The following is a 20,258-nucleotide window of genomic DNA, read 5'->3' as shown; positions in this document are numbered from 1 at the left end:
GTTATTTCCGTTTTTTATGTGATCTTGCAGTTTAATTGTCACTTGTGTGGCTTTTAAAATGAATGATGAATGAACTTCATAATGTTCACTTTAGTTTCAGTTCTGACAAGCATTCAAATATTTTGATGCTTATTCAAAGCTTATGCAAAGTTTCCTATGCTCTTGAGCCTGCAAAACTAGTCTGAACACTAAGACAGAGAAGGGCTTTCCTCAGGAGGTTTCCAGTTGTTCCACTAGCGGAACCTGATGGAAATACCATGAGATCAGCTTTTCTTCCAGTTGTTCCAAATCTTTGACATCTGGACAGAAACCGGAAATGAGAAATCTTGCCCAGAAATTGTGTTATAGGAAAAGCTGTGTTCTAAAAATAGGTGAAAAATGACTGTTTTTTTAACTCTTCCAAACTGGTTCGTCCATGACTGAAAAGATCAAGAATCCAGAATTAGAGTTGAATCAGGTTAATTGGTACCACAAACAGTAGCCTGGTCAGCTAAAGGCCTTTGGTCCTTAATATTTGATCAACTGATATATGACACACCCAGAGCAAAATACAAATTTGTCGACATTTTGGAAGCTGTCAGGGATGAAGGTTCATTCTCATACCGGACAACTATTTATTCATACATCCTAAGATAGAACACAGATCCTGTTGGGCAGAGGTTATCTCAGTTTTGTACAAAAACACCTGTCTGTTTCTTCCCACTATGAATGTTCTGAGGGAGAAACTAGTTATCAGTATCCTTTTCTTTAAATAGATCCAGCTTCGAGGTTAGTTCTTAGAGTAGGTGGGAGTGTTCTGCTGGTGTTTAACTTAGCTGATGGCATTGAAATTACTTCCAGTCACACCAACAAATTTTTAGACAAAAGGACTGAATAGCTTGATGCACTCTACACTCTTGCTTGTTATCTAATATGTTCAAAATATTGTTGATATCTAATAAGTTTAAAGTATACTAAGTAAAAATGAATGATCTCTTTGACGAAGTCCAGTTTTCAGCAGATTCATGATCTTCTCTTTGCTATGCCACTTCTCTCAGTACTTTGCATCACACCATGAATAATAGCTTTTCCTGCATATTGTCTGATTCTATGAACTCTTGCTAATCAAGTTCATCTTTCTGTTCAGATACCAGAAACCTTCTCTGATTGTAACTCTCAAAATTTGGGTCCCTAATAATTGTTCACTGCCAATACCAACATCATCCTACAAATTCTTATAGCAATTAACTACTAGGTGAACCTTGTAATGTGAGTATTATTGCCAAGTTCATTGATCTGAAATAGGAAAAAAGTTCAGAGATTCTTCTTCCCCTTGGGAGAAATGGAAATTTGGGAGGTTTTGCAGGCAAGCCTAGATTTCCAGCATCATCCCATCCACCCCCAATAAGAAACATATACAAGAACACAACCTACAGCATGTTCCAGTGGACTAATATTTAGGGGCTCCAGAATGCTTGACAAAGGGTAAGGAAAAATATCAGGAAGAATGTAGCCAGCAGGACTAAGGAAGTGATCATCTCTCTGTACTCAGCACTGGTGAGGCCATACCTCAAATTCTGTGTTCAGATGGTTGGACTAGATGACCTTACAGTCTTTTCTAACCTTAATGATTACATGAGATGAACTAGGCTCTAAAGAATATCAGTGATCAAAAACTTGGAATATTTTGTGAGAATAGGTTTGCTGGCTGGACTGTCTCCTGCTCTGCCCAAAGACGTAGGCTTTATAGAATTTTATGTAGTGCAATGTATACAGGCACTGTATATGCCATGCTCTCAGCAATTCGTCAGAGACATTTCATCAGATTCTTCATGATCTCTAAATACAGGAAAAGAAGGAAGGTGAATATATTTGGAGCCCCTCAAGAAGACTCTGTAGAAAAAGAAGACAACATTTCAGGCAGATTCTTCTCTGGACTGTGAAAGGTGGCTTTTGCTGTGATCCAGCAAAGAAGGAGCAAAGAAGGTTGATCTGGCTTGGAAAATCTGGGAGCTGGTTAATCTTGGGTGGGATAAAAGACTCAAAAAGAAAACTTGCAAGACAGTAAAGATCACATTACTTAAAGCATAATGAAACAGAGCCCCTGCCTTCTGTATTGTGACATTCTGAATAATTCATGAATCACAAATATTGAGAATAGCAGTCCAGATTAGCCCTGTTCCTTCCACCTTCTAGATCAAAGCCCAGACTCTGATTCTCAAAACCAACTTCTGGGAGCTCACCTTTGAACTTACAAACTCAGCTGGGGGTATCTACCATGTTTTCTCCAAGATAGGAGAATGGCCAGGCAGAAAGCCAGGAATGGTTGTATGGTATAAAGCCAATTTCTTTTTTTCCCTTGGACTTTTTGGGAATGCATATGATTTTGAATTTTCTTGATAGGTCTATAGCGTTGCACTATTTATTTTAAGTTTCCTTTTTATTGTTGTGTGTTCAAGTGTTTTCTCTCCTGCACTGCTACAGGCACCAAGGTTTCAGTATTCACACTTCTTTGGAAAATAAACACAGCTTTTCCTTAAAGTGATTGATATACTAAGGGGGAAAGTTTCAAAACAAGAGTTCCAAGAAAAATCCTGTTTCTAAAACTTTGAAGTGAAGTATCCATACATAAAATGCAACAGCTCATACTACCATTTCATGAAACACTCTTTTACATTCTTATAAAATACTTTTATAAGAGAGAGTCCCATGCAATGTTACACAAAATGTAAGGACACCATCCTAACAATAGGTTTAAAAGAAAAAAAAAATGAAAAAAGCTGTAACAATCAGGGTCTGTAATATTCATATTAAATATTACTCTATTTGTATTTCATTACACTCTGGTGTATTCATAGAATATGCCATCTCTTTCCCTAACAATATTCAGCCACCACAGCTTCTGGTTTAATACAGATAAGCATCATTTTCACTATGAACAGAGTAAGGAAGGATTAAAAAGGTCTTCTGGTTGTTATCCCTCTTATAATCCATATCAAAGATGTTTGATTACAGTATTTTTTCCCAGACTTTGATGATGTTTTTCCTTTCATGAATATTGTGCAGAACACAGCATGCAATGTCAACCTGAGACAGTTCTTGTGAGGTAGCCTGCAGTTTCTCACAGTTAAGCAGAGACCTTAAAATCACTTTAATACAGTCACACAAACTCTCTTGTTAGGCAGCAGCATGACACACAGCCAACAGCAGGCTTCTGCGATACTGCAAAGGGAATACGAACATTGTTCTTATCCATATTGGTCTTGAAAGCAAATCCCACAAGCATGGAAGTTAGTAAGAAGCATGTGAATCTGTTAAAGAGATGTCTGCGACTCTTACAAGGAAACTCTCTCTCTGCAGAATAGTATTTATATATACTTTTAACAGTGCTGTGACGCCTCATCATTGATTCAAAAAGCATTGTCTTCAGAGAAGTAGTCTCCCTCCAGGTACACACCCTTCACCAAGTAGTTTTGCTATTGATTAAGGGCAGATGTGGCACAGTGAGCTGCCGCCAGATAAAGATGGCCATTTTCTCCTGAGCTGCTGCTCTGCTCTTTGCTGCTCTTCATCTCTGAGACAGTCTCCAGCAAAATGCTACTTTCTCATCCAGCAAATCTGCCCTGCACGTTATTCCCATGGGACAGCACAGTCATTTCCCAATCAGGTTTTGGGATCCTGAAGTAGCAGTGCTTCCTGCATGAAGAAGAAATCTCTCTCAGGAAGCACTCACCACTGCTGCGCTCCCTGCTGTCCCTTGCTGTAGAATCTCTCTTGTTTTGTGTTTTTTGACTGATGAAATTTAAGCCACTTAGTGAGGAACCATCAGATATTATCTCAGAAATGTCTAGATACGTGTACAAGTTGTCATACACATAATTATATACATTAAGTACATACATATGTATATACAGCATACGTACATAACGTGTCTGTGTTTGGACCAGTGCTCTGATAAGAAACAGCTCAATGAAAGCGTGACAAGAGAAAAGTCCAGTGATTCCTTCTTTTCCTCTTTTTTGCTCGACTCCTGGGCTCCAGAATTACAGTCACCACTAATACCTTCCGAGCAGGGAAGGAAGATTAAGTTTCCAGCATAGCCAGAAGACATGAACTGCACATGAACAGGAGACTGACATCTTCCAGATGCTGTTACCTCACTGTGCGCGTCACGTACACAGTGATTCCAATATGCCCACAAGATATTACTTGTAATCTTCAATTGATCTGCACCTGTACAGCAAGTCCAATGCGTTTTAGATGCACAAACTTAATTAGTGATGTAAATGTTATCTGCATGAGTACAATAAATTCAGGTGGTAAGAACTTCCGGGTTTATTGCCTATAATACAGTAACATTTAACATTGAACTCGTTGCAAATGCAAGGTAAAGTTGTTTTACACAGACTTTAGACATCCTGAAACTGAGTGGATGTTTGCTACAGAAAGCAGTAGGGCAGCCGACTACAGGTCTGGGAGGAGAGGTGACACAAACCCATCCCTCTGCCACCCAAGTCTGCTGGGGGGACTCTTCCTGGGACACTAGACCTGGAGGCAAGGTGGAAGGCAGAGCAATGTTAGAGGACAGATAAAGGATAGAGCCCTCTGGGTGGGGGACAGGCTGCTGTGCTGGCCACGGGGCTTGGTTAACCCCAATCCTGCAGGTCCTGTGTCCATGGCCAGTGCCAGGAAGTTACAACAAAAAGAACAGAATCACAGAAACATTAAGGTTGGAAAAGAAATTGGGATTATCTAGTCCAGCTGTCAAGGAGCTCACAGGAACATGTTCAGGAAGCCAACAGCTCTACATTTATAAAGACAGATGGTAAAAATTGACCAGAATGAGTGAGTATTAATGTTCAGTATAAAGTTCATGAAAAATTTAGTAATGTTTTCTTTCTCCTTTTTTATTTTTTCCTTATAGAGGAACTCTGCTTGCTTTTAACTGGCATAGCATGCTGGTAAGTTCATTGAATGATTTGCTATGCCAAAACTTCTCTTCCTTCATCCTTCCTAACCCTGCCAGCCCAGATCCCAGGAGAACTGTGAAAATTTTGGACCTAGTTTGTGACCTTGTGTTTTGCCATGGTTCCTCTGCTATCATTTCAACGCTTTTATCCTCAGCTCTAGCGCAGTACCATACCCTGCAGTGAAACAAGCCAATTCCAGACCACTAGCACATGGTGTATACTATCATCTTCCTACAGCAGTGAACAGGAATGAAGTGTGGGCCAGCACTGTGCTGGCAGCACATGGCCTTGCCTTGTTGGAACAGGCTGCCCAGAGAGGCTGTGGATGTCCCTGGAAGCATTCAAGGCCAGGTTGGATGGGGTCCTGGGCAGCCTGGTCTAGCATTAAATGTGGAGGTTGGTGGCCCTGCATGTGGCAGGGGGTGTTGGAGATTCATGATCCTTGAGGTCCCTTCCAATTCAGGCCATTCTGTGATTCTGAAAATGAGGCAGGGATGCATTGCCTCCATCTACCTATGTTCCATCCCTAGTGTGCCTCAGAGAAAATCCTCATACTTTGACCGCCTCGGGGTCTGGGACACAGCACGCTGCTCCGATTGCCGCTGGGGCTGCGCACCCCGGGCTGCCCGCAGAGCAGGAGCCTGGGGCTCCGTCTCGGTGGAGCGCGGCCCCGGAGCTTCCCCGGCAGGTCCCGCACGGGGGGGTACCGCGGCTCCGGAGTAGGAGGACGGGGAGCGGGGGGAGGAGCGCTCGGCGCGGTCACGGCCACCGCGGGCGGCGTGTGCGGGGGCGGGTGTGGAAGAGAGGTGGGCAAATAGCGATGACCTTTGCGAAGAGCCCGTGAGGGAGCGGGTCAGAGGCAGAGTGAGCGGCGGACGATGGTGGCTGAGAAGCGGAGGAGAGCCGCCCCGTAATGTCACCATGTAAGTTTCTTCTCCGGACTCTCGGGCGGGGACCGCCGGTCGGGCAGCGCGGATCACCCCTCGGTCGGGCCAGGTAGGCAGGGCTCCCCGCGCCCCCGCCCCGTGGTGGGTGATGAGTAACGTCAGGTCGGAGCCGTGCAGATAGGTAGGGCTGAAGGAATGGGGAAACGGGAGAGTTTCGCGTCGGGAGCGTGGAAGACAGGACAGCCGCGGCTCTGCCGCGTCCAGGCACCGGTTTAGCCGCCGGCGTGCCTCGCAGGCTCCTGGGCAGCCGCTGCCTCTACTCCAGCCCTGTAATCGCGAGCTCGGGACTTCTCCGGTCGCTTTTCCCCGCTTGGAGGCAAGTAGCGAAACCTCCAGCTCCGCCGCCGCCGCCCAGATCCAGTCCCAGCCGAGGAGCCCTACATCCCGGCACCGCTGCCGTCCCTCCAGGTGCGGTGCCAGCACAGGGAGGGAAAGAGGGAAGGAGAGGCAAGGAGGGAAAGAGTGGGCCGGGCGTGCTCCATCCCGGTACCGCCGTTCCTCTCGGAGCGCACGGCGAGAGAGGAGGCGGAGAGGGGCTCCCGCTCACTCTCCCTACCGTTCGTCTCCGGGCGGATTTTGTTGCGGCCTCTGGGCGCTTTCCCCCAAAAGTTTTGCCTTTCCCGACACGATCTGCCGAAGGTAAGGCAAGGCGCTGTCGGCTCTGGGGTTGGGTTTCGCCGGTGCCAGGTGAGAAGAGAGAGGAGGGAGGACCTGTAGGAGGTCAGTACAGGGGGACGGGGGAGAGTTTCCCAATAGTTATTATCGGGAAAGTTCAGGTACAAAGGAGTGGATCCCGAAGAGCGAGCGCTGTGGTGCCACCGAGTGACACATATACCCAGCAGAAGGGCTGCCTGCGACTCGTGAAAGTTCCTTTTGGAAGGGAAGCCAAGGCGCTGAGGCAGCTCTGGTGCAGCTGGCATTGTTAAATCACGGGGCAGTGTCATTACTTTCATGTCATTCGGCGAGGGTGTTTTCAAAGTTGGCTGTAAGAATAATTAAGAACATGTCAGAGTTAACAGGTTGAAAGTTTCGCATGACGTTGTGTAATTAAGCTTACAGAAATCCTTTACAGCCTGGGTTTCAAAACTAATACCCACTCCTTTGTTAATTCACTAGGACTGAAATGTGAATTGTAATCACCATTCACTTGAAGCTCCACGTAAGAGTGATTAAGCTTAAGATCTTTTTGTTTACAACCTATATGAGAAAAAAATTGTGAAATTGATCTTATCTTCCTTTTCATTTTAAATTGTCAGCAACGTTTCTTTTCTTGCCAGCTTTAGACATGCCAGAGACCAAAGAAAGTCACTCTGCCTGGGGCAGAATTCACATCCCACTCTGGGGAACTTTGCCGAAGCCTTGAACAAGGAAGATGGTGTATTCAAATAGCAGTTCCATGATTTGAGGCCATGCAGTATACAAATGAAACGCTCCAAGATTATTCACATTTTCTGTGTATTTTCTTGCAGAGCACTGTACTCCCTAAAAGGTGATGAGGCTGCTCTAGCTGACTGCTGGCACATAAAAGGTTTATTAGTTACATGTAGCAAGACTCCCACTAATTTAATCTTTAACTGTGTCGTTACCATCCATTTATGGCTTAGATAAATTACACGTCTATTTTGCTCTTCTGGAATGAATTGTGAATAAGCCCATTGTCTCCCTATGTTATAGGAAATGAAAGTAGCTGTAGAGTGGACTGTTGAATTGCATAGCTGGCCTTGTCATAGTGTCTACAGTGCCATAATGCCAGTTCATAGAAAAGCTGGTAGTTCTGTAAGACTCCACGGAAGGACACTGTCTAATTATTCTACTTTTTTTAGGGGTGCAAATAAAATGTGTAAAAGGGATCGCTGTTGTGAGACTACATCAAACTGTAATGGAGATACTACAACTGGTGTCCTAACAGACCCCAAATACACTTGGCAGTATGTCGGTTTTGGTTCTCAATCTGACAATATACTGTGACATGTTCATAGCTGCCAGCTTGTTATCAGTGGGGAAAAGAACAGTGCTTTTTCATTTGATTTGAAACAAAGTAAGGAAGAAAAAACACTATAGACTATGCTAAGCAACTTTAATTTATCTAGGGTTAAAGACTGAGATGGCCAGTTTCAGACTCATCATCTTTGTTATGGATTGCTTGCTTAATGTTTTGGTGTGTTTTAGTACATTGTTGCTCTGACATTCCATTTCTTTTGTCTTTCTATCATATTAAATTATGAGAGTACTGCCCAGAGTGGTTGTGGAGTCTCCTTCTCTGGAGATATTCAAAGTCTACCTGGACACTTTCCTGTGTAACCTACTGTAGGGAGCCTGCTTTAGGAGTAAGTTGGACCTGATGGACCTGATGATCTCCAGAGGTCCCTTCCAACTCCTGTGATTCTGTAGTTTTTATTTAAAAAAATAATAATAACATGAGGCCTCTTGGTCTCAATTCTCTTGGACAGTCAGTGCTATTGCAACAGTCAACCATGCCACAAATCATCCTTTGACAAGCTGTAAACTAGCCCAGAACTGTTTGTTGATTTCTCTATTGAATTATTCCTACACTGTTTGGGTTCTTGTTTAGTCATTAATAAATGTCAGTAATCAAGAAAATGAACCTATATTAAATACAAGCACAGTGTGTATGAACTGGTGAATAATATCTGCAACGTTTCTTTTTTTTTTTTTTTTTTTTTTCCCAAATTTCTCTCAAGGATTTACCTGTTGCTCTAACTCCTTTTCGTGGTTGTCTGCCAAATCGAACTGTTAGAGGTGGATTTTGGTGTTTTGTTGTCAGTATTAGCTGACTTCCATTTAAGAAAACATTTTGTGTGAACAGGGGTATTCTGCACATCGCTGAACGCAATCAGGCTTCTGATTTCTTCTCTTTTAGTCTATACAAGATCTCAAACGTGCCAAGAAGTGAATTTTTTTCCTCAAGGATAACACTGCTACAGGTTGTGCATTGTTCAATGGATAACCATAGGTCTTCCTCAAAATCTTCTCCAAAAGAAACAGATCTGACTGATGGTGCCTGGATTAGTCAAGTGTTTTGGTAGCGTGCTTCTGCTGTGGTCATTCTTCTTTGATAAGACCTTCATCCTTTCTTTTATCTGAAAGGATGTACTGTAAAGAAAATTGTTTGTTTGTTTGTTTGTTTGTTTTCCTTCAACAATGGATAATAGAAGTGGAGGATTCAGGCTTGACATTTTTTACATATTTGTTTGTTTATTGTGGTGGAGAATTGTCCATTTTTTTAATAGCAGTTGTATAATTATCTAGCCTTTTTCTCTGAGGAAAAATCTTGGTAGTCATTTCTTTCCTGCCTTGTTTGCAATTTTGTGCACTGCTCTATTGCTGACTATCCATGTTCTTGAAATCTTTCTTGACTTGTGCTTTCTACAAGAGTGAGGGTGAGGAAGTAGACTGTAAACTAACACTGTTGAGCACTGGCTTGTAAGTGTTACCACAATGCAAGCGATCATTAACAAATAGAATTGGCCAAATTAAATAATAGCCATGTCAGACTAACGCAGAATTTCAGATTCTTTAAGAAGGACACTGAAGGCAGTGTGGCTAAATAGATATATTCCCGACCTAGGCAGTAGAAAAAACCTATCAGGTCATTTTTCTATGTGAGCTTACAGAGGCATCAAAAATGATTGCAGCGACACAAAGAAAATGCATCAATAAGATGAAAATGAACACACATTAGCTCTGAATTTTAAAATTTTTGAAAATTTTTATGATTGTTTCCTAGCCCAGTAACTTTTAATATGTCTGCTCAAAAAGAAAAATCTGGCAATGTAATCACTTCCTCAAGTTTTCATCAATAGATTATTATGCACCACACTAGTGCTTATCTTATCAGTAGATGTAAATGCCTGTGGAAACAGTGATATTATTCTATATTTCTTTTATATCATGCTATGACCTTCAGCCTCTCTATTTCATCTCTCTGTGAGCTATACGTATGCAAGCTGTATCTGTTCATATGTGCATATAACTGTCTACATGTTTTAAAAGGACTTCTGTTCAAAGTAAGTTTTCTAAATTAATATTAAGAGCATTGTGAATTTATGAATTATTTACACTGAACAGTTTCCAAACCTCAGCATTCTGTTGCCTGAGATTTCAATGGGGATTTGAGGTTGTTAAGTCGAGGACAATCATTCTATTGTTTGATAATCTGGTTATTTTGTGTGTCTGGCTTCATCAAAGAGATTCTTATATTTCAGAGCCCAGTGTGTTCAGTGCTTGTCTTTGACACTTGTTAAGTTTGACTTTACAATATCTCAGAGGAATAAATCAGCTTCAAATCCCTAACTTGATACAACTTTCCAAAAAGAGCTGAACTTCTTTTGTAATTGGATGCTTTTGCCACGTAATGCTGCACTGAAGTGAAACCCAACTGACTGTAGGTCTCTGTTGAAGTCTCATTTACCTGGGCCCATTGGCATCTAGCCCATAGAAGTGGTTTAATGAACTTTTAAAACTGAAACATTAGTTGTTCCTTTACAGTGGTTTATCTCTCTGCTTTAAGTTTGGCTTGTCTACATTACAGAGCTTCACTTTGGAATGAAACAGAAGCCAGTACTGGGAGAAGGTTTACATTTGCCCTCAGGTTTTGCTAGCAGGCTCACAGCAATGTCTGTGAAGCAGAAAGCTCTTTTCCCAAGTTCAGGAAAATGACATTTTCTGGTCACTGAATATGAACTCCTCTATACTTTCACATTTCTGTCTTGATATTTGATACCAGTGGCCCTTCCAAAAATACGTTCCTCCTTTCTGTTTTTAATATGCAATGTCCTGGAGGATATTTGTGTTCATCAGTGTGTCTTTGTGGTTCTTTATGTGCTGTTGCTGGCAATAGACTTGTGAAAATCTCTGCTAGAGATTTTCTTCCAGTATTACTAGATAATATCTCAGGGAACTGAAGCCAATTAGTGACAGTCATCCTCAAAGAGGATGGTAAGGATTTGGTCAAAGTAATATGGACATTTGGTGATTTGTTCCTCTCTTTTGCTCACTGCTAACTTGTTGAATAAAATGAGACAGGAGTGTAATAGAGAACCATTTATTTTGTGTATGCAGTTAAAGCTCTGATCATAATCATTGTGGATCTTCTTTCTTGCTTCTCCTTCAGCCTATTATGGAAGAATTATTTTGATTTAGCCATTAAATGTCATGTGCACTTCAAGGCAAAGGAAACTGTAATCTCAAGTTATAAATAATAATGTTTTTTATTTAATTGCAAGTTTTTATTAAATAATAAACTTGACCCTGACTTCACTGGTAGCAGAGCTGGACAGCACCCCTAGATTTTGGCAAAAGTTTCAGTTGTTGGCAGAAGACATTGTAGCTATCAAAATGCTGGCATTAGCAGATATGGAAGGGTTGATCAAGAGCGTAGGCAAATTCTCACACCTCATCTTTATATAGTTAATAATAAATACGTGTGTGTGTGTCTATACGTATATTTAAACAGCATAAATATTTGTATACGTAAATTATGTAAATAGTAAAATAAAACTGCAATCTCCAGAAAACCAAAACCCATCTTAACACTTTCTAGTCATAAGGCTTGTTTGGTTCTTTTTGTGAAATATCATTTTATCTGTCAGATCAGAAGCCCAGTGATGACCAGCCTTCCCCCTTGTCATAAACTACGAACCAGGCAACAACATTTATGAACCAGGCAACAACATTTCTGACTCTTTGTAGGAAGCGTATTTCTGTGTTTTCAAGCTATCCTAGGGCCAAACAAAATTTTCAAGTTTTCAGCTTTACTTAATGCTAGTTACTAGATTGACTAGGAACAGCATTTTCTTATTTTCTTGTTTTATTGAAAAGCTTCTTGAATTGTTACTTGCTTTTTTTTTTTTTTTTTTTTTTTTTTTTCAATCCTACAGGATGTCTCACATAAATGAAATGTGGTGCTGTCACTGGAAATGGAAGCTGCAGCACTGTCTCTACTTGTTTATCCTGTATATTATATGCATGCAGCAAGCAGGTAAGTTAGCAAATTATTTTCTTGCTTAAATAAATGGTTCAGGCGCCAAAGTTTGATGACTAAGGATTATGCTTATGCATAACTGAATTATCTACAACATAACATTTTGATGAAAATGGTGTTTTATAATTACTAGTTGTGCTTTGATAGGGTTTATTGCTACTGTTTAATTTTGTTGTTATGTTTGAGTCATTTTGCTTTTATTATTTGTTGTTATTTTTTCTTTGAATTCTTCCATTTTTATTCTTTTTTTTCTTATTCTTTTTTTCTTTTACCTTGTTGACACCTCCCTCTCTCTTGAATTTGTTGTGACTGTAAAACAACTGCAGTACACTTACTATCTTTAAATCCTTTTATCAATCAAGTTATAGAAACTTCTCAGCAAGCTATATGTACTGAGCAGTCAGTTTAAATGTAACATCATTTTAGGCACAGAGTAATGTAACACATTGTGACTGTTTCTTTAAACATATGAACAAGAGATTTCATTTACTAAATGTATTTTCCTAACCACTAGAGTGCAAAATATTTTAGGAGCTCCAGCTGCTTTACTGGAAAAAAAGACTGGAGTTTATTCTGGAGCAGACGAAAGTTTTGGAGCAGCTTGTACTGCTCAGCTAATTCCATATCTGATGGGTAGTTTTGCTGTTACAAACTAGCTATTGGAAAAAGGATGTTATATATAGAAAGAATTTCTAGCTTCTTTGACACTGTTTTTTCTCTAAATAATATGCACAGGGCTTTTTGATGTTTGAATGTAGTGGCTGTGCAGTAGCAGTTTCCAGCTTTTCGTCACTTTAATATGTGTTTTCCATCTCTATTAAACTGCGTAGCCAGGAATGTACATTTAGGATCCGACTGTCATCAGCTGGCTGATGGCCTCTGTGTCCCTGCAATCCTGCAGCTGCCTTCCTCATCATAAAATAAGTCAGCAAAAACTGCTGTAATCTACAGCTGCTGAGGGCTACTGCCTGGTGACTGGCACATTAAGGCCCAAAGACCTTTAGTCTTTGCTAATTCTTCTTGATAAGAATATGGTTATAAAAAGTGCAGACAGTATAGCAAGAATAAATTCTGTGAGCAAGAAAGCCCCAGTCAGTATGCTGGGAACATTAGACATCCCCAGGTTCAATAGACAAATGTGTTTGCTGTTCAACAGTGAAAGAGATCATAGATAGTTTGCTGTTAATACTCGACTGAAATGAAAAGGAGACATTCACCTCTCCAGCAAGCTGCCATTTGGCAGTACTTGCTTGCAGACCCTTTGGTTTCATGTTTCTTCTTTTTTGTCTTTTTGTTAACGTGAAAGCATAGGTTATAAACCACAGCTGCAAAATGTGTCCTTTTCATCTGTTCTTTTTATTAGAGCAAGGCAAATAAGGCAGGAAAGAATTCTATTTTGTGTTCTTAAAATGTATCTTTTTGGCTGTGTGTTCATATGGTGTCTATAATCTCCCTGGTACCTTAAGCTTTACTGAATTTACAGAAAAAATATTGTAAAACCTGATATTCACCCAGCTTAGCTAGTGAGTTGTAAGCTTAGAAAGCAATTGGGGCTTGTTAAGCTTTGCCTAAAGGAGGTTACATACAAGTGGAGGATTAAGATGATCAGATACAGGTTTTATGGATTATTTATGAGGCTATTCATAAGGAAAAGAATATCAGTCATGCCGTGACATGGAAAAAATGCAAAAGCAATAATTTTATGGTTTAACTTTTGAAGATCTGCAGGACTTGGCTCGCTTTCAGAAACAAAGCTTAAGAGAAGGATCACACAGGAGAAAACTTAGAGTAGGAGTGGAAAGACTATTCAGCTGCAAACTGATCAGTGGGGTAAGGCAATGAAGTATAATCCCAAACTACAGATCTGATACCTTTGAGGAACTGATGGATAGATTCTGACACTTTACACAGAAAGAAATAATAATAAATATAAAAAATAATAAAAATAAAATGTCAGCCACCTGAAGTATTGTGGCGTATTGGCTGCAGGCTGCGTGTTGTTACGTGGGGTGAAGATAAAGATGAGATTAGTAAGCAGCTTCACAGGTTTCTGTTCCTGTCTGTGGTAGCAGTGCCTGGCTGCTGTGACTGAATCACTTAGCTCTTCCTGTTTCTCTGTCTGTAAGATTAAGCATATGTCTTGCCTCCCTTGTCAAAACTTTGTCTATCTTCCAGGGAAAGCACTGAAAAGAAGCTGAGGTATTACAGTGGTGATGTTTTAAAGAGAAGTAATTAAAACCTTTTTTTCTGAGGTTCAGACATTCCTCATCTATTTATTTGTATGTATATTTTGATGATTTCACAGAGCTCAAAAGGAAGCAAAAAGAGTGAACGCAGTTCTGTAAAATGGAACAGGCACAGACAGAAGGAACTAAGAATTTTTGGTCTAAAGTAAGCAGAAGTTGTAACATCTAAGTTCAAATATTTGAAGAGATAGCTGCAATGGGAAGGAAGAGTGATCTTTTTAGACAGCTGAAAGGGCAAAAAATACAGGTTTAAATTACAGCGAGATAAATGAGGGGAGGAAATCTTATCAAAGAGCAGAGACAGCAGTGGAATAGATTGCCAAGGGAGAATGTGGAATTTCAGTCCTTGAAAGCGCATGCTAATGCCTGCCAGACATGATTAAAATCTCAGTGCTCTTCCTTTGGGGACTGAGAAATAAGTTAGATGATTTCCAAACTTCCCCAATTTCTGTATTCCTTCCTTTTGTCTTTACCCCGGAGAGTTCTATTTTGTTTCAAATTTGGGGAAATGAGAAGATTCAGTGGAAATTCCACATCTCAGATTATGACAGGGATTTTGCTGTGCCTAAAAAATAGTATTAGTGTTTGCGTTTTTACCTCAACATCATTTTTTATCTGAAACAAGGAAGCAGCAGCAATTCAATACAAAAAGTAATAGTTGGTCGGATATATGTAACTTCACAAGTTGAGTACGCCTGCAATGGTATAAATGTATCTACAGTTCTCATTACAGAGTTTCTGCATTACGGCCCATGCTGCTGTTATCACAGCATTGTTATGACTGTAGCTTGTGTCAGTGAGCGCTCGTCCTGTTGTTCATCCATCAGTAAAGTGTGTTGGTGTCAGTAGTCCTCAAGGCGTTTTTAATCAATCCTCAGGGCCTCACAAAAGAGTAAGTTTTAATCCCACCAAAGGTCCTAAAATTTTCATGTCATTTTTTTAGTGGTGGCTTGAAGGGGGGACGGGGAAATTAGTTCTTTTTTAATTCATCAAGAAAAGATGGATGAGATGAAAGTAAATCTGAAAGCAGGCTCTTCTCCCATATGACTGATATCTGTCCCCAGTGTGGGATCAACCCTATTTGTTGTGCTCCTTAATTGGGCCTGCAGAAAGTTGAGACCGCTCACAGTTCTGGGATGGTTTCTTAGAGATTCCGTGGGTTCAGTAGCCAACTGAGAGGTGAGGGAGGGAGGTTGATTGGATGTATCGCTTATGCCACCAGTGCTAGCAGCCATCTGTGGGAATGGGTTTTATCTGGAACTGCATTGGGCAGGAAGCATGTTTTCTCACCATGGCACTGAGCCTGCCTTCTCCAGACAAGGGCCAAAGATCCTATTGCTGAGCAAGTGATGAAATAATTGCCAGCACATTCACTTATCTCTCTCTCTCTCTCACCAAGACCTTAGCCCAGTCATCCAGTGTGACTCTGGCATATGGTATGGAGGCAGGGAATACCTTTCCAGCATTGTCACAGACACATTTTTCTCTTGTGATACATCAAGGGTGGGAATTAGTGCATTTATATTCCTGCCAATGGCAAATGAGACCAAGAGCATTGTCAGAAACAAAGGAGTGGAAATTTGCCTTTGTTAATATTATGAAAAACTCAGGAAACCTGAAAAAAAAATCTGAATTATTCAGTTTGTCAATTTCTTTCCTTGCCTAGGCATCTATACGTCACATGCAATTATCAGGGGAAATTGGATATTTAGTGAATTGCTGCAAAGTGTTTTTGTTCTGTCCCCATTCCCTGTCAGTTTTCTTTTGAATTTAAATCTAGTTTAAGGAAAACAAATCAAAAGTAATTATTTATGTCTTGTTTAATATTTACATTCCTGTTGGCTTGAGGGATGTGTTATTCTGTTCATATAAGTCTTGCAGAGAAAAAATGGCTAGTTGCCTTTCTTGTATTTTCCTTAGTTGACAGCTTATTTAATGCAGAAGTAAATTACTGTTGGAATGAATTTCACAGGAAGCTGCCTCTCATTACCTCTGTTTACTTTTTTAGCTCTGATTTTTTTTTTTTTGATGTTGATAATTCTTTTTCCCTGAAGTGTTTAGTCCTCTTTGCATTAACCATAGTGGTATCCCTTTAAAAGCACAGTGATTTTCCTCACCTGCTACACAACTGTAAGCCAAAACCAAATGGAATATGGTCAAACAGCATAGAAATTCAAAGTTGACTAGGCCCTCGCTGCCTGGATTCTCTGCACTTCTTTGTTAGGTACATTCTTTAGTAGAAACCTTTTCTCTGAAGAATAGAACTTTAAAGAAAGAATATATCTTTCATTGAAGGTCACATTTGTATGACCTTTAGATTTTAGAATCTATTCATGATGCATTTTGCCTCATTTTCTTCTTTTCACTGTTAAATGTTAAAAACATAGGCAAATTTTTCAACATTATATGTGACAATGGTTGCGAAAGAATCTAGTTTAATGGTATATATCCAACAACAGACTCCAAAGTGACTCATGGTGAACTGGACAGTACTTCACAAAGGGCTGCATCTCTTAGAGGTTATTATGTAAAGAAATTCATTCCTTATAACATTTGTCTGCTGTTCTCAATAAAATTAATGAACATTTTTGAACAAAATTAGAAGTTTCATTAAAAGACTGAAGTTGTGGAGAATATAATTTTTCTCTTTTTGCTTGGTAATATGAGAAATATTGCACGATGAAGTGGAGGTTTTGTTAAGAATAGAATGCTTTTTCCGATAAAATAGATATCCTGATATATATATTCCTGATAATATATATATTCAGCAGTTATATGACATGCATTTTAATAAGTATTACTATTAAACAGTGTGATTAAACTGGTTGATTTTATATGTCAGCAGACCTTTAAGAAAGGTCTGATTACTTCTGTCAGTCAGCATTTGTCAACAAGAAGTGCTGATCTTACAGGTTTTGCATGCATATTGTAAAATCTGTGATTGTTTTGCTACAATCTTGGATTTGCTTACTTAATGTGGTTGCTTAAATGATTTGCATGAAGTGTAGCATGTAAATGTCCACTGGATCAAGGCCCCACATATAATTATCTGATAACTTAAATGTTAACATCTGCCTTTTCCTTACAACCATAGCACAGAGATGTCTGAGATAGGTATACTTCCCCAAGTACAGTATGCACAGGTATTGTTAAAATGGAGAAAAAGACATAACTGATTTTACAGGAATTTGAAAAAACTCTGCAATTTTAGCTACAAAGGAATAAGTATTTTTACTTAGAAAACTCATCCAGAAAATGCATTCCTTGTTTAGATGGTATATAGAAATATTTCTGAGTAAATAATTAATATATGCTGTTTCTGAACTTCTCAATCACTGTGGAAGAGAAAATCTCATGAAAGAAAATAATTATTTCAGCAATAGGCTTCAAATATCTTCTACAAAATGGAATAAAGTATTAGTACAATAAGGATGTTACGTCGGAGAAATACGTTCCTTACTGTGGCACATTGAACTGTAACTATTTTTTCTGTCCTAAATATGGTAATAGAGGCACCTAATTCAGGGGAAATGATGGCTTCTGGAAACACCTCTTGTTTTATCTGGATTCAGTCCTCATTGGTGTGCTTAGTTGCTGTAAACAGTTGTCAAAGCTCCAACCCTTGCTGCAGTACAGGGAAATGAAATGCGTAGTGCAAAGATTCTGTTCTGCTTACAAAGGCAGGACCCCAGCTGTCATTTACACTAATTTTATTGTTCTTCTGTTCACTTTCCACTTTAAGCATAACTCCTGTCATACATTTTTGATACCCCTCTGAACTTGTTATTCTCATGTCTCTTGCTTCCTCATCTTTCATTTTGTTGCTATTGTCTGTCCTACTGGACATCAACAGCTTAAGCAGTATGCTGACTGCTTTCAATTCATTACTTTGAGAACAATTAACAAAATTGCTTCCAGATTTCACCCCCTCAAGCATGCTCTCCAATTCCCATTTGGTGAATTTCTACTTCTGTAGCTCCTGAACATCTCTCTTAAGTTATTCAGTAGTTTGTCCAAATTCCGGTATAGCAAATCATCGCTTTTGACAACAGAGGCCACCACAGTTGCAAAAATACAGCTATATCAGTTAAGATGTAAGATATTCCATATTTTACAGACATGGCAGTGTGTCTTATTTCAGAGAACATTTTTTGAAACCTCTTCTAGACTGAAAAAGCATTTGTTGGAAAATATTTTGGGCAGTTAAGAGTGACAGGAATTTAGTTCCCATTTTTAAGAATACCCCTGAAGTACTTCATCTGTCTCCCACTACATTGTAAAATGATGGCTTTTTAATGCTAAAAATCTGTAAGAGTTATCTCTAGCAAAACATAGGGTAGAACCATGAACAGACTGTCACACAGCTAACCTAATTTTTGAAAAGCTAAAATGCAATCAGAGTTTTTCCAGCTCCAGCTTTGTCCCTCATGAATATGCTTCTTAATGGGTGTCAGACAGAAAACTGCAACTCCCTTCTGCGAACAGAGTTTGTTTTGTTCAGATGCATGCTCTGGCTTCTTGCAGTTCATCTAATGAAGAACTGTACAGTGACGAATCCATACTATGAAGCTGAAGTCATTTTTTTCATCAGAACTACTTCTTAGGTGGAGAAAAAGACCTCATGGTTGAGGTTATTACAGAGGCATCTGTGCAAATCATGCAGTCCTCAGTGATTTTTGTTTTGCTGTGTGAGGAGCAAGGGAAAATGTGTTTGTTTCTCCTCATCTTGAATTTACAGGAAATGCTGAGAAGCCTGTTTAATTTTTAAATCTTTTACTACTACTTTTACTACTTCTTTTTCTGTCTAAATGTTTTCCAGTTCCAAAGTATGTTAGTGATATATCATATAGCACTGTAAAGAAATGGGAAACATGCTAGGAATTCTGAAATCAGCTTGCCAGCTGAGTCATTAAATGTACACAAAAGAACACCAATAATGTGTCTTTTGTACTGGAAGCTAAAATAACCAGGAGGTTTTGTGCTGCATGTGTATATCAATCTATCCAATGTTTTGAACATGAAATCCCCCAGATTGTATCCAACTTGTCATGGATTTTAACTTTAAAGAATTGTATTTTAGGAAATCATATCTGTAGTATACAGACAACAACGATAACAAAAAAGCCATAATGCTGGTGTTGAACAAAAGCATCGTTTGTACAAATTAAGAATTTGTGGGTTTAAAAAAATAGTTTGATAATAATTTTTAAAAGAAGCATAAATTAAAAAAATGATGAAATTCCACCCTTCGTTATGCAAACCTGATTCATCGGATTTGTTGCATGCACCAACTATTCTAGTTACAGTTTATTGTGTAACTAATTTATAAAACATTGGCTTTTATTTTTCTTTGACCTGCCATATTTTGGCTGTTTATTCTTTCTATGCTGTTTTGTTCCGTATTTTGATCTTATTTTGGATTGGGCATGCTTCTGCTAAAATCCTGTCTCTTGAACAGGCAAAGATACTGTATAGTAGCAATACCAACAGCCTGATGGAGGCTTCCCTCCATCTGTCTCAGTACACAGAGAATTACTATTCTGTTAAATTGATTATTTAACTATGCTACAGACAAAGTGCATTTAACCTTCCCATGTTCTTAGAAGGGTTTCAGTGAAAGTGAACCATTGCAGAGGAGTTGGACTAGGTGACATTTAAGGGACCCTTCCAACTCAAATGAGTCTGTGATATAATAACACACTTCTTTCTTTGTTGGCACGTGGAAACAGAAGGTTGTGCTGAGGATTAAAAAGGCAAATCTCAGTGTGTGTGTATATATATATATATATATATATATATATATATATATATATATATATATATATATGTATACATTCTCCCTCTAATAAAATCTGTTCAAATTTTTTAATGTGGGTAATATCATATGTGGATGTTCAAATCCCTTGCCACTCATTAGTAAAGCAAAAGTAACCTGGAAATAATACATGTGTGGCTTAGCCAGTTTCTTTTGTTTTGGTGGTTTCTTTCCACACCACCTTCACCACCATCTGGTTGTTGGTGGTGTTGATGTACATGATAACGCATATTCTCTCTTAGGCAGCTCCTGTGCTTGCTGTTTCCTTTGCCTGTTGCTGTCTATAAAAGTATCTGA

General features: G+C 39.4%; 1 protein-coding gene across 3 annotated transcripts in view; it reads left to right on the top strand.

Moving 5' to 3' along the window:
* The first annotated feature begins 5,699 nt into the window (after positions 1–5,699).
* The window catches only part of ADGRG6 (adhesion G protein-coupled receptor G6), a 110,806-nt gene continuing 96,247 nt past the window's right edge, over positions 5,700–20,258 (top strand). Inside the window, exons 1-2 of one of the 3 annotated variants that reach the window (XM_031611256.2) lie at positions 5,700–5,872; positions 11,797–11,897. In XM_031611256.2, the coding sequence (XP_031467116.2) occupies positions 5,871–5,872; positions 11,797–11,897 (103 nt within the window). In that variant the 5' untranslated portion in view covers positions 5,700–5,870. The other 2 variants (XM_090135696.1, XM_090135697.1) reach the window with 2 other exon arrangements.

This window comes from Phasianus colchicus, chromosome 2 (genome assembly GCF_987193195.1).
Source record: "Phasianus colchicus chromosome 2, bPhaCol1.hap1.1, whole genome shotgun sequence".
NCBI lineage: Eukaryota > Metazoa > Chordata > Aves > Galliformes > Phasianidae > Phasianus > Phasianus colchicus.
This window is presented reverse-complemented; position numbering and strand designations above follow the sequence as displayed.